This window comes from Solea senegalensis, linkage group LG18 (assembly GCF_019176455.1).
Source record: "Solea senegalensis isolate Sse05_10M linkage group LG18, IFAPA_SoseM_1, whole genome shotgun sequence".
NCBI classification, from domain to species: Eukaryota; Metazoa; Chordata; class Actinopteri; order Pleuronectiformes; family Soleidae; genus Solea; species Solea senegalensis.
The window spans coordinates 4,380,673-4,395,979 of record NC_058041.1 but is presented as its reverse complement, the minus strand read 5'-3'; the positions used below and the strand labels follow the sequence as shown (position 1 = coordinate 4,395,979).

The window sequence follows — 15,307 nt, the reverse complement described above, 5'->3', positions numbered from 1 at the left end:
AAAAACCAACCTCCCCAAAACCTGTAACTCACTTACTGCGTTACCATGGATACAAACTACATGATGTCAGAGGATTGTGACCGTGGAGGTATTTTTAAATAAAGAAATATGCTCTTTTTCTAAAGAGTGGGGAGGAAAAATCGATACAGTGAAGTATTGCGATATTATATCACTTTTTTATCGATTTTCTTTTACCATATCATTTTTGAACTGGTGTTACAAGTAAACATTTTGGGGAATATCGAAAAAAGAAAATCTATGGACGCTTCAGTCCACTAGATGGACTATATATATATATATGTATATATATACATAATAAATAGGAATATTTATTTTTACAACTTTGCCTTGATTTGTGTCTTTGACGCCTCTTAAATATATCATAATTTCATAGGCTTTAACTTTGATAATTTACATTATAATATGTTATTTTTGCTGCTTTATTCTAAAATTATATAGACATGCATGACTATTCCAGGAAACTCCCCAAAAGTGATTTTTTTCTTAAAGTGTATAATATACTGTACTTTGCAGTAATATCTATAATTTAAATAGTAAAATCCTACCACTAAATGACTGTAATGACAAAACTGTGACGTTATAGTAATTTACCATCAGACGTTTCACTAACCTGTGAACAAAGTCATTCACTATAAACATGAATATAATTTACTGTGATTGTAGATAATATTTCACAGTGCAAAGGTGGTTCCACACAAATCATTGCACACATATGTGAATAGCCTCTCTACCGTTTACATATTCATGACCATTTGTGTCCATGTTCCCTCCGTAACTGGCGGCCATTTTGGGGCACACATGATGCATTACTTGTGTCACATTTGTCGTTGCAGGAGCTGATTCTTTAAAAATAATAATAACAATGAGAAAAGTGAAAAACTGAACTCATTTTTAATTCACAGTATTGATAATAATACTAATAATGGTAATAATGATAATCCCTGTGTCCTCACCATCATTACCACTCATGTTTGTTATAGAGAAAGATTGATTTCCCTATAATTGAATCGTGTCAGTTCTGTTATGGTTTAATGTTGAAAAAGAGTGTATGGATTCGGTATGTTGTCTCTACTTCCACCAATTATCACATTTTTTCATCTCGGCAGAACAGGAGGAAGAGGAGGAACATGAGAGGGAGGAGGAGGAAGAAGAGGACTGAGCCTTGTTCTGGTGCAATGATTTGCCTTCACATCCTTCCTCTCCCTCTCCACCTCCACCTCCTCCTCTCCGAGCCTCAAATTTCCAATCGATTAGAAGAGGGAGAGAGAGGGAGGGGAAAAAAAAGAGAGGCCAGAATGACACTTTCTCACACATCCTGCTCTCAGAGTGGGAGGAGGTGTGTGTAAGTAAGTGTACAGCGTGTGTGTGCGTGCGCACTGAGCCATGTGTTTTACTTTAATCCAATGGGAGTTGCAGATCAATACAGGCTGGATGAGTATTGGCAGACTCTGATTAAAGACAGTCTGTCGAAGTCTTCACTCATTTCTTCCCCACAGACCAGAGAGCACGTCATCCAGTGTGTATATACTATATATATATATATACATACAGTATATGTACTATAAACACATGTGTATGTATGAGTGTGGACTTGTACTGTATATGTTTACTCTTAAAACCCTTTTCTGGAAGGTTAAGTCATTACTTTATGTTTAAGGTTAGGGTAAGGGGCTAGGAAATGTGTGTGTGTGTGTGTGTGTGTGATGACGGGGGAATAAAAGGCAGTGATAGCAACCGTGAAATGAAAACTGAATAAATCAATGAAAATGTCACGATTTCAGCCAAGTGTGTGTGTGTCTGAGTCAGAACCTGGCCAAAAAAGACATACGTTGCAAAAAAATTCGATCATAAATAGATGGTGGAACCTTTTCTAATATGATTGTGTTCCACTGGAGGAGGAAACCTGGCGTCACACGCTGACATTCTGTGACTCGTCCCGTGACTCATCGTTACCACCGACATGACTGAATGAATGAATGAAGGCAGTGTTTGAATCGGCAGATGGACGACGACGTTAAATCTGGGCCTGACACGTCGGTGCTCAGTGTTTGTGTCGCTCGTGATCATTTGTCAGCGTCGTGTTTCGCCTTTTCAAAGGTCACGGCGGTGATTTTAAGGTCAGGTTATGTTTACAGGGTCCATTCATTTACATTAGACTGTCAAAGATTTATGACTATTGTCAGTGGGACTGTGTGATACAGGCATAGAGGTTATCACAATAGAAATGGTCAAATAAGTAGAACATGATAATTACTTTTTTATGGTGAAAGTTGTAAATAAATATTGTGGTTTTACATCTTTATGTGTAGAAAATGACAAAAACAAAAAGAGAAACATTGTTTGACAAGGTTTTATGTAATTATATGTTTCATATCCCCAAATGTATATAAAATAATATACAGTATATATACTATTAATATAAATGTAAATAATGCTAATTAATACATACAATTTTGTTATCATAATTTTCTCACAGAATACCATACAACCTGATTATTTTTTTCAATCAGTGGAGTCGCCCCCTTGTGGCTATTCAATATATATATATATATATATATATATATATATATATAAATATATATATATATATGAAGACACATTTTTTACAAATGTGGTTGGATCATCACCTGTGGTTTGGTTTCTTCCTCGTCTTTGTAGAAGTAGAGCTGGTCCGAGCGCAGCACGAACCACCGCAGCTGCCAGTTCTTCATGATGCTGCGCTGCTTCTTCAGCCAGCCGGCCTTCAGCGCCCCCTCCTGGAGGCTCGGGGAGCCCGGCCGGCACGGGCCCCGCGACACCTCGCCCATCACCATGCTCTTGGACCTGGCTGCAAACATGAAGGTAAGAAAAGTGTTGATAAACATGTACAACTGAATATAGTTTATTCACAATTGTAAAATTCTAATTTAAAGCTCATAAACTCTGGGTTGCAGCTATGAGTTAAACCTCTATGGACTCTGGTCTGTGAATGTCAAACATTTGTAATGTTGTTGAGTCAGATATTGTCGCCTTGTCGTCTCCTCGTCTCGTGTTATAATCCTCAACTGCTGCTCAGAGCAGACACACTTTTTACTCTCACTCTTCGCCTGTTGCTGACTCACAAAAAGTAAACAAAACAATGGACGGCGCTAGAAAAGAAAGGATCTTTTTTTTGGATTGAGCAAACATTCATTCATACATGTTTTGATGGTGGTATGAAACCATGCAAACCGTGCTAACCACTAAGCCACCGTGCAGCAAGAGCATGTGCGTGTGTGTAACAACAAAGTCAGTATGTTTACTTGTCACAAATCCATAATATTGTGTAAGTGTGATTGAAATGGAACTAAATTAAATTTCTCAGTCAAATTACTCCTGGCTAATTCCCGAAAATAGTGTAACAAGTTGATAAACAGGGGAAAAAAAGAATAGAATATTATAAAATAAAGACCTAAAATGGTGCTTGACATGCTATCAACTATGGATGCTTAGTATAGTGTAGCCCAATTAATTAGCTTAGTCCAACTCGACTTGAATGAACATTTATATAGCGCTTTACTCTACAGTTTTTGCCATTCACCCATTCGTGACTTGCTCAAGGACAGATCGCCATGTAGACTAGCGGAGACAGGAATCAAGCCAGCAACCTTCCAGTCGAAAGACAACTCGCTTTACCACTAATCCACCGTCGCCTGTGTGATTACCGTTTCCACTTGGTAGCCTGTTTTTAATTGGACCTGCAGTATTTACATATTTTAAACATTAATGAGTACAGTTTACTGTATTTTACATGAAGCCACGTTTATACAGTATCATTTTATATTTATATTTATGTGTGTATTATATTTGCTGGAAAATAAGCAAAGTGTCGTGTAGGTCAGACGGTTTGATTCTTTCTTCTTGCATCGCTCGGTCTCTCTGTGTCTTTTCATTTTCCCTCATCTAATAGAAACTCGTGTTATCCCTCAATCTGTATGCTGCGCACACACACACACACATACACAAACACCCACACACTCACACGCGCTCTGACACGCTCCACAATCATCAACACACACACACACACACACACACACAGATACGCCTTCTGCTAGACCTTTAGATAAAAGGGGCAGAGGGACTGAAGAGATGCTGCAGGCTCAAATATAACAGCAGAGAGCAGATAAAATAGAGTCTGTGAAAGAGGGGGAGCAGTGAACACACACACAAACACACAAACGCACGCAAACACACACATATGTACACACACATAGCCTCAGGTGACAAGGATACCCCCCTCAATTTTGGAGGTCCTTGAAAGAGACTTATTGTAGAGCAGCTCAGGCTTTTTTTTTTTTAGGCTGAGATAATAGGACCACATGGGACGGACTGTCTGTCTGTCTGTCTGTCTGTCTGACTCATGTGTAACCTGAACTAAGTCCTGAAAGGACGGGAGTCAGAGTCACATCGGGGTTTTTGTGCCCGCCGAACCTTCTCAGATCATCCCGATCACGATTTTAGACGCATGCGTGAATCAGTTTCACTTTTTTAAATTATATTTTCTTTTTTTAAGAAGAGCTGACATTTGTGCACGGCTTCTTCAAACAGAACGACGCTTGGAAAAATTGGGTTTTTCCCAGGCAAACTGCCGTGATTCTGTTTGGTCATCATGTATAATTTATTGGAATCAATTGAGCAGACATCCTTCCTGCTGGCACACACACACATACACACACACACACACATAATCAATATTGAGATGCCAAACAGGGAACAGGGGGATGGCAGAATAGGGAGAAGGGGGAAAACAAAATCAATGTTGATTTTGTTTTTTTTGTTTTTTATTTAACATTTTGATATCTCTCTGTGTCTCATATACTTATATATATGTATATACATATATATATATATATGTATATACATATGTGTAATTTAACACACATGGTTCACATTATCTTTCTTCAAAGTGTGTTGTTCCTCTGGGACGTGTCGGATTATTACCACAGAGAATTGATCATGTTACATTTTTCACCTTCATGATAATACAAAGCACTTTTTGATTGTTTTTGTTATTGCATTACTTCACTATGAAGTGGATTTTGAAATACCAAGATAGACAGACAGATAGATAGACAGATAGATAGACAGATAGACAGATAGATAGACAGATAGATAGATAGATAGATAGATAGATGGACAGATAGATATATAGACAGACAGATAGATAGATAGATGGATAGATGGATAGATGGTGTAGTTTTAGCATGTAGCACATCAGTTGCATTCTTTGTATTGGAACTATTTTAACTGTATTCTCCCTATTTAAATAAGCCTTTATTATATTAATAGCACAATAACAATAAAACATCTTGAATCTTTCTCTTGAAAAGTGATTTTCCCTTGTAATTTAGACTAAACACTATGGCTTTGTTTGTTTGCAGCCATAGAAACATGCTATCACATATATACAGATATACAGTACATACTGTATATTCTAAGGCCATGAAAACCAAGCCATTTTTTAACTTGAAGTGATTTTACACTTATAAAAACATACTTATAGATACTATACTATTTTAGACTTAAGTATATTCAATTTCTGCCAGTAATTTTGCAAAATTGTATGCGCTGGACCTTTAATTTGAATTATATTACATACAGCAAGTTTTAGGGGTTTAATACAGTGCTTGAATTTGGGCTTTTATCTGTTGTCTGACTTCTTCTGCATTTGTTTACCTTCATGTTCTCGACCTTCTGGGCTTTTACTCTATTATCCGTTTTGTGCTAATTTCAGTCTCCTTTTCCCTCGCCTCCCTCCATTTCTCTCGCCTCGACGCGCTCTGATTCTCTCCTCTCTCCTCGCTCCCCGCTGCTGGGCTCATTGAATCAAAGCTCTGTTGTTGCTGAGCGTAAACAGGACACACATGCTCACGCGACACAGCGAGAAGATAGATGTTCTTATCAATGGCCCTGAAGTAAAACAGGTTTTTGTCTCATAAATTAGGTTTATTTATTTCTGCTGTGAGACGAAGGTTAATTGTAAGTGTTAAAAACAATCTTTAATTGAAGACATGGTGAACATGTTAATAGCTCTGTCAGCTGTTAGTGACTGAGTGCTAAAAGGTCGTTTTCATAGGGAACGGCTCCAAGTTTTTAAATATTTCCAGTTTTCAGTTTTATTTTGGCTTTCTGAAGAGGAAAATTGGACAAAAAAGACATCACATGCCAAGTTTGAAGCCTGTCAAATGAACAGTTATGCAATTAACACTCAGACTTTCCATGAATTATGGAAAATTATTATTCAGTCAGAGAATCATACAAGTATAAAAAAATGAAGTTTCACTGTGAACATGGTTCCGTATTTTTAATCAAAACTTGGGCCACAAAGATATCAAGTCCAAGAATAAGGCTAAAGCAAAAATGCCCTAATCCAGGTTTTTTCAAACTAAAACTAAATACTAAAATTTCAATGAATTGTTCCACCCTAACCATAAGAATCCATGTATTATTGGTTCATTAGTTTTTCAAAATAAAATGGAAAACGAGCATTTCCTGTTTTGTCCAGTTTTGATATTTCAATCTGACGTAAATTACGTGACCTGAAAGTGACCTGTGACTGTCTGCAAATCAACAAAGATTGACATTTTTATGCTTTTCACTGGAAGTCAGTCATCAGATAAGGGACCGTCTATAAAGTGCAACGCCCGAAAAAGATATTAAAAACACAGTGCAGTGCACTTTCTGAAAAGAGACACCACCAACATAAATATGCTTTTGTACAAATCTTTTAAACACTTTGGATTAACACTCCGTGTGAAATGTGCCGTTCCTTGTCTTACGGGCTTATCTTTAGCCAGTAAAACCAGTGACAATATACTGACAAGAAACCAATTATCCGACTATTAAACCTTAAAAACCCAGACGCTGCCTGAACACTCACCTTCTCTGACCTCCGTGACCTTCACCCCTCTGTTTCTTTTCACCCCATCACGTCCCTCCATGACTCCTCACTGTGCCAGTGTTCACATTAAAAAAGCAGTACAACAGCTGCCTGGATCACACGCTGGACACAGTGGAACAAAAACCAACGGCTGATGATTCACATCTGAGTCACAACTGATTTTTTTAACGTGTGTGTGTGTGTGTGTGTGTGTGTGTGCGCGCCAAGCACGACTACCCACTCTGTTGCCAATTTGGACCTTCTGCTCAGAATGATTCAGATGTTCCCCGGGTTTGGGTGGAGCTGCTCTGCGATCACATCTATCAGCTACACGGCTAGAAAATAAGCAGCTTCACTATAGACTTCATGCATAATCACTGCAATTCACCGAAGACAGAGAGACGGCGTGATTGTGACTCACACATTTACAGTAGACGGGAGTCCTCCAGACGTGGAGGTCATCCTGCCCGACTGTGTGTGTGTGTGTGTGTGTGCGTGCGTGCGTGTGCAGCTCTACACTCATTACACCTACGTTCATGTATAATATCTGTGAATCTATAGTACGTTATGTTATTTCAGGGTCATGTGATGAATTATTCCGAGCATGAAGCCGCGTATCCAGCGTTGCTACTCACTCAGGCATGAGCTCACAGGCTACATGACATAATATTATAAAGCAGTTGTTGATGGGATGAGACAGTCATTCCGAGAAACTGGGTCAGGACTCGCAAGTTGGAGCGTGTCCAATTTTGTTTGGGTGGTTAAATAAATCGACAGGTCGGTTTAACAAAATCAAAATAATACGGAGTGTCATATAATGCACACATTAGATCACAATGGGTTGCAATATTTAAAAAGTGGGTGTAGGAAAAACTGGGATGGGAACTGCACTTAAAGCCTAAGAACAGATTAAAAGTCATCAAATAGAAAAATCTGACAGAAATAATATCACTAGAAAGGATTAGTAGATGATGAAGGTAAGGTTTTTTGACATAGTTGTTTGAAGGGATGGGAATCACAGGGTACCTCACGATACGATACACGGTCCACGATACCGATAATATCACGATACAACGGTTCTGTCATAATCAATATATTGTAAGACAATCATATAGCGATACATCACGATATCTGTCGAAGTGAAGAAAATGCGAAAAGTGCAGGATTCCTCTATTAACAACATTTATCAACCTAAATGATCAATGTTTGGTCATCTAAATTAGAACCCCTTCTAATACAACCCTGAACTTCAAGTTATGGCAGGAAAATCACAGATTAATCCACTAATAAAGATTTGTATGAGGTAAAATAAAATCTTCCATATTCATTCATTCATTACTATCCAATCCAGAAAACAGGCACTTTTAATTGGTCGTCCTGTGTATCACAACAACGGATACAAGTCAGATTATATCAGATTTTACTGAAATATATTGATTTTGTTTTAATGATATCGAATGGCCACCCCACTTTACATCCTTTCCCTAAAAAAAAGGACAATATTTCTTGTTGTGGCACTGGACGTATTCAGCCACAGAATGATCCTGTTTGAATATTGTCTAAGAGACATTGGGTGTGCACGGTGGGCAGTGGTGTCTCATAAAAAGAGGGTTCTTGGATAGAATCCTGGTTTGACGGAGCCCTTTCTATGTGGAATTTGCATGTTCTCCTTGAGTTCTGGTATGCAAACTTTCATAATCGTAATTTAAGGTTTTTAAAATGACCATGCTGGTCCTGTGATAGGTTAGTGACCTGTCCATAAAGAGACACTGGACCTCTCGGCCCAACGTACAGCTCTTCCACAAAACCCTCAAAGGACACGTGGTAATAGACAAGGCAGACAGAGCCTTACAAAGAGTTTTCAGTTTCACTTTCATTGTAATGGGTCGAGGGTGGAATCCCTGAGAGAAATACCCTGCACATACACCACCAGTCCATCAAATAAATTGCTTCTAAAAGCAAAGGTTCAATGAATCCACACGACGTAGATCAGTTTTTACCCAGACACGGTTTGACAAGTGAGGTTAGAGCCTGGTTCTGTTGCAGTAATTGACCGATCAAGCGAGGAATGTAAAGACTGTAGTAACTCAGTATGTGAGTAATGTGAACAAATGGTGTGTGTGTGTGTGTGTGTGTGTAGGCCCAAATCTAAATCCAAGTGCTGTGACACATGATGGGACACTTGATGCTCAATTCTCACACACACACACACACACACACACTCACACATATGCATTGACACACACCCACTCCAAGCCTCTGTGATGTCACTTAATGTAGTTTGGAGCCATAGATTCATCATCAGCAGGAAATGGGTGTATTGCACATCATAAAGAAGAGCCCATCCATTAGCATGGTGAGGCGGGTACTCTACAAAAGCTGGACAACACTCCACACATGGTTAACTCATGCACACACACACACACAGACACACACACACTTGTGCCAGGATGCTGCAGGAATCCAATTCCATTAATTTGGTTGTTGTGTAGTGATTTATGGCTGAGGGGAAAATGGCGAGAGCGAGAGTTACAGGTGCATCAGGGCGTAGCTTCCCGTTAGCCTATCACTGTTGATTAATGTGTTAGCTATAATGTGTGTGAGCATATGTGTGTGTAGGTGGTGGTTGGAGGTGGGGAGTTGGAGGGGGTGGGGGAGACCTTCTTGAGGGGTTGGAGGTGTGGCCGATGACGTACAGCCTGTGTGTGAAAGCTGCAGTGGAGTGGAACAGATCTGCAGTAGCGTGTGTGTGTGTGCGCGTGTGCGTGTGTGTGTGCATGTTATCATATATCGGAGTGCGTCGGCGCGTGCAGTTTCATATTCATGCCGCACGCTTGCGCTCCCATCAGGGTGTTCCTTCCTTCCTCTTATATATATCCATGCTACATGGGGTGTTGCTACATGGCAGGCCTTTGATCTTAAAACCATGGTAACGCAGAACAAGGAGGAAACGACGTAGCACGAGAACGAGGCAGCTGATATGTGGGCAATTAAAGCTGCTTCTAGATTTCTGGTGCCAGCTATAGAAGAAGAGCAAACAATATGATAATACGGGTGATGAATTGATTTTGAGTATGGAGATAGAAGGATATGGACAAACTGATCTTCTATGTCTGCTTATATTAAGGTTCCCCTGTTTACGCTCTGTCTTTATGTCCTATTTTCTCAGTCTTATGATCCCCAGCTCAATAGTGCGTAATGATTACCTGACAAAGATGTTCTCAATCACCTCATGATGTTATTATGACTTGAAGATCTGAACACCTTAATATTTGCTAACAGAAAATTCTTGGGGAACATTGGGAACAGAAACATGGGAATATAGAAGCTTCTGTATGTAGGAATATTTGGGAATACAGGACCTTGGGAATCAGGCATCACAAACACAGTATTGGATTGGACCATAGGACATTGGGGGCATGAGACATTGGGAGAATGGGTCATGGGACAATTGGGACTTGGAAAAAGAACAGGAACATAGGGAGATAGGACCTTTGGGAATAGAGGAAAACCACCTTATAAACATAAATGTGGAATACCAAGATTCAGAAGAACATGGAACTTTGGGGACTTTGGACCTAGAGAACACAGTTATTGGAAGAATGGGGCACTAGACAATTGGTAATTAAGACCATAGGACATTTGGAAGATGAAACCTTCAGAGTAAAAGATAGAACCTTGGGAATACAAGAACATAGGACCTTGGTAACATGGACTTGGGGACACAGGACAGAACAAGGACAGAACAATGTGAAATCCAAGACCTTCTTACATACAGCATAGAAGAGCTAAGCTAGTTAGCCTGTCAACTGACCTTCTCTAGCATCATGAATGTCGCAGCAATGAAAGATCAATACAAAAAGTCAATGACATTTATATTATTAATCTATTCTCTCTGGGATTCCTCTTTTCAAACCGTCCGCAGAGTCACATTCACGCCGGTTAATGTTGCGTCTCTTTTATGACAAGCTCAGCGCAACAAATGTGGCGCCGTCAGCGGTGGAAGCACTAATTTCCCGAAGACATGCACAAGAACGGCTCCTCACACTGAGTCACAGTTCATTCCCTGTCGTTAATCTGTAATTTCCACTTAAGTAGATCTTCCCATTGCTTTTTCATTTATGCACAAATCCTCACTTAATGACCTCAACATAATTCTGCCAATAAACCATCAAGTTCTTCCTGGAAATCACGTCGCACTGCTTAATTGTTGATGCCATGTTGTAACCAAAATGTCAATCAGTGAATCCGTCTTTAGTTTAATGTATGCAAACACAGATTTAATCCAGTTTGCTACCAATTTCACGCCGCTCCTGGAGAGGATTTTATACACATCACTCTCCCGTAGTGGGAGACTATACATTTCATTTTAATCAGAGTCGGCTTTATAATAATAGGCATGGAGATTAGTGCCACACACACACATATTAATACAAAGAGAGAGAGCAGCAGCTGACAGCAGCCTGTGAGTGTTGCAGTGATGAAACCAGAGATGCTCCTCTTTAATAGAATTCACACTGGCAGCATCACGCCAGCTGTAGTAGAATGCTAATGTACACTAGAGGTTTATTACACGCAGGCAGCTTCATTCAGAATTCACAGAACACAGAGAATATGGATGGAGTGGACGAGGATGGGGGGAAAAGAAAGTGTTAGAATCTGATTTATGATAGAGAAAACACTTTAAATATAAAACAACAACCAGAAAAAGAAACATCTGGAAAGAGTCACGGTGTGACGGACCGCATCAGTGCCCCTGTCAGCTATGACAGCAGCAGTACGTGTCACTACAGAGTTAGGAGTCAGCTGGCAGGTGCTCCAGCAAGCAAAACAAACCCGTGTTCCTACCTCTCCTGGTCTGTCTGATCTTTGGGCTCAGCATTGCTGTCATCGCTGGTCGACACGCTCTCCTGTCGGCATGTTCGTGTACATCCACGCACCCCACCCCTCGCTCTCTCTCCGCCTCAGCCTCACTGTGCCTCGCTCTCCTCTTCTCTGACCTTCTGCAGTGCAGCCGGCAGCAAGGGGGTTGGGTGAGAGAGAGAGGGGAAGGGAGGAGAATGGAAAAAAATGAGAGAGGGGGGTAGTGAAGGAGGAGGAGGAACTACTATTACTACAACTCCCCCTCTTTTTTCTTTTTTTTTTTCTATGTACACACGCCCAACGGCCTCCACCCCTCCCTGTTACATTATTCATAGTGGTACATCCGCCCCAGAGTAGATGGTTTGTGGAGAAGGTCTGCCACCAACAAAACACAGATGCTTGATTTTTAGAAAGTGTCCTTTTTTCCCAAAACAAACTGTTTTTTTGTGGAGATTTGCATGATAAAAGAAAAGGAGCACATGAAGAGGTGGCAGGTGCCTCCTCCTCCTCCTGCACCTAATTAAGCTGTAGAGGTCCTCAGCTTGTTTCCACCTCCTTAATCATTAATTTCTCTCATTCTCATTCCTCATTTGCTATTTCACCCTCTGTCTCTGTTTCTCCATGTTTCTCATCTTGACCACGCTCCTGAACTATCTTCGTCGTCTTCTTTTCTTTTTTGGCTTTCTAAGAATAATGCCCAGCTTCCATTCACCAGTCAGACGTGGGAATTTCCCCCAGTGCGTACAGTAAATCATAATTATATCCTGCAGGCATTCCAGTGGCACAAGTCAGGAAAAAAACATGGCAGAATTTTTCTTTTCTTCTTCTTACCCCTTTAACAAAACAATGTCCTGTCGCCCTGAGCTACTGCAGCCTGTAATTGACACAAGAAGGAGTTAGAGAGCGGAAGTGTGGCACCAAGATGACGCTTCATGACTCCAGAACATTGTTGGCAGTGGATTTTAGTTGTTGTTCAGTTGTTGTTTTGACATTTGGTAATTTTAGCAAGATATAAAACAATAAGGTCCAACAAGAGTTCTTATTTCTACCCCTGCCTCTTCCTCTACCCATTGGAACAAATTGGGACACATCATCATGTTTTTAGCATTTAACCTAGCATTTAGAAAGAAAACAACAACATCAGCTCTTGCATAATGTTTGAGGACTATATGGACATTATTAAGCACTTTTACACACAGGAAAACTGTTTTTTTGTCTGTTTAAAAGACTGTAAACAAGTTTTGTTTTGATTAGGCCACATTCTAACCACTGTTAGCTTTATCACAGTAGCATTTGTTGCCTGGGATTCGGTTAATCTGGTAAATACTGAACCTCATAACCAAGGTAATTATAGTTAACAAAAACTAAAATTGAATAACAATAAATAAATTGTAAACTGAAATTAAAATAAAAACTGGAATTTAAAAACCCCATAACTAACAGGAACTAAATTGTGTGTTTACAAAACTAACTCAAATTGTAGAGAAAATGTGCTTAGTTTTCATATTTGCAAATTTATTTCATACATAAGCGTTTCATGTTCATATGAAGTGTGTTTATTTTTTTCTCTGCTGGCAATTTTGAAAGGTTTGTATTTGAGACACAATATTTAAGATCACCTTTTTGAATCTTGCAAATACTCCATATTACAAAAAACTAAAACTAATAAAAACCAAACTTTTACAAAATATAGAAACTAGCAAACCCGCTCTTAAAACTAAACTAATGAAACTAAATAGAAACCTAAAATAAAGAAAAATAACCTTGTTAGTTAGTTTGTTTTTGACTCTCTCGTGGGTGGAGCCGGTCTCTAGCTCCACCCGGACCGTACCATACCATTTCACTCTGGTACCCCAAGGGAAGGGTGCCAAAAATGGAACAGTTTGGACGGTTATTTTAGTACTATTCCTAATGGGAACACAAAGAAATGCCATACCAAAGTATACTGCTCCACTTCCCCTCGACCTAAATTGGAACATTTTATGCTGACATGTGAACACACAAAGATTGGAGGGGTATAGGGCCAAGTGTTAGGGGCAAGAGGCGAAATGGGATCGAATGGAATTTCAATACACCCGTTCAAGGTTCGAATCTTTATCTGTACAGTTTTAAACTGTCAGACGGACACAATAGAATTGTAAAACAAAAGTGCAAAAGAAGCCTTTTACGAGCCTGTCAAATCAGACTGATTGATTGAGTTCTTATTCTCATTCCCCCGCCCCAATTTGGAGCTTGAATTTCCTACTCTCAGCCTCCTCCTGAAGGCCACAATCGGACCTGTCGTTGGAGGAGCAGCTGTGCTCCAGCAGCCGGGCTTCCCTCCTCCTCCACCTCCTCCACCTCCTCCACCTCCTCCTCCTCCAGTGTGCAGAGGATAATAGCCCTAAGTCCTGCACTGCAATTCAATCAGAGCTGGCCTTAAGACAACCACAGCTGCTCTTATTACAGAGCAGAGAGGGTAGGAGATGCAGAGTGTGTGTGTGTGTGTGTGTGTGTGTGTGTCACAAAATGTACAGTACGCGCCCAACAAGCCTGACAAATGTGGGAGCAAATGCACAGATATTGGATCCAGTGACGTCTGTGAGAGTGAAGTGAAAATGAGTCTGACGGGAGCAGAGATAGAGGTCACGGCGGCTGAAATGAAAGACTACAAGAGGAGGGAGATGGAGAGCAACACACACACACACACACACATGAAAAAGAAGCCAAAATTAGACAGCAGTGCCAGTGTTTAGTTTAAGGCTGAGGTTTGTCAGCAGTGGTGCTTGGGTGTGGCTCTGGGCGTCTGGGTGTTTCACCCCTCATGTTTGTCGTGTTATCACAGAGTCGTCTGTTGAGCTGTAAAAAGAAAAAAGAAAGTTTGGACTCGGAGGGAGGGACGAGGGATGTTTGAAGCCACACGGCGAGACAAGTGGACGTCGTGTTTTTTTTCTTCACTTCACACGCAGCAAACTTCTGTGTACTGTCAGAGATTTGCTTGATTGTCGGGGTGTTTCTCTCCATTTACAGCTCGTATCAGATCGAGAGCTGTGATTGATGTGGGATTTAAATAAATAATAAACAAATATTAGGAACACCTCTCTGTGCAGCCTCCCAAAACGACTCTAACACGATAAATAATAAACAAAATGAAACATTATCATCATCATTTCAAGATTTATTTACATTTAAGTTACGTTTAATACAAAAATATTGTCTTTTTGACCTGAGGGTGCAGCCAATCAGAAGAGAAAGCACATGTGGTTTTTCCCAGACCTTCATATAGAAGCAAAAAAACAGGGGGAGGATGCAACAAACTCTATTACGAAGATAAACAGTAGTAGACTTTATTAAATTACTATAATAAGATGTGTTCTTCCATCTAAAGCTCCAGGAAGAAGAACCAGGAAGAAGGCAGTAATGCAACATGACATCTGCCATTAAACATTAAACTACCAACCAAAAAAACCAAACTATATTATGATTAATTTACACTTAAAACCGCAAAAATATTTCCCCATATTTGTTCACAGCTGTATAACTAGA

At 40.0% G+C, this 15,307-nt stretch overlaps 1 protein-coding gene across 2 annotated transcripts in view; it reads right to left on the bottom strand.

The window, feature by feature from the left end:
• The window catches only part of LOC122759100 (rho GTPase-activating protein 22-like), a 29,457-nt gene extending 17,499 nt beyond the window's left edge, over window positions 1-11,958 (bottom strand). For both annotated transcript variants that reach the window (XM_044013655.1, XM_044013653.1), the window contains exons 1-2: window positions 11,768-11,958; window positions 2,649-2,848 (exon numbers count right to left, since the gene is read on the bottom strand). In XM_044013655.1, coding sequence (XP_043869590.1) covers window positions 2,649-2,848; window positions 11,768-11,810 — 243 coding nt within the window. In that variant the 5' untranslated portion in view covers window positions 11,811-11,958. The remainder of the gene's footprint in view (window positions 1-2,648; window positions 2,849-11,767) is intronic.
• Between the last annotated feature and the right edge of the window lie 3,349 nt (window positions 11,959-15,307).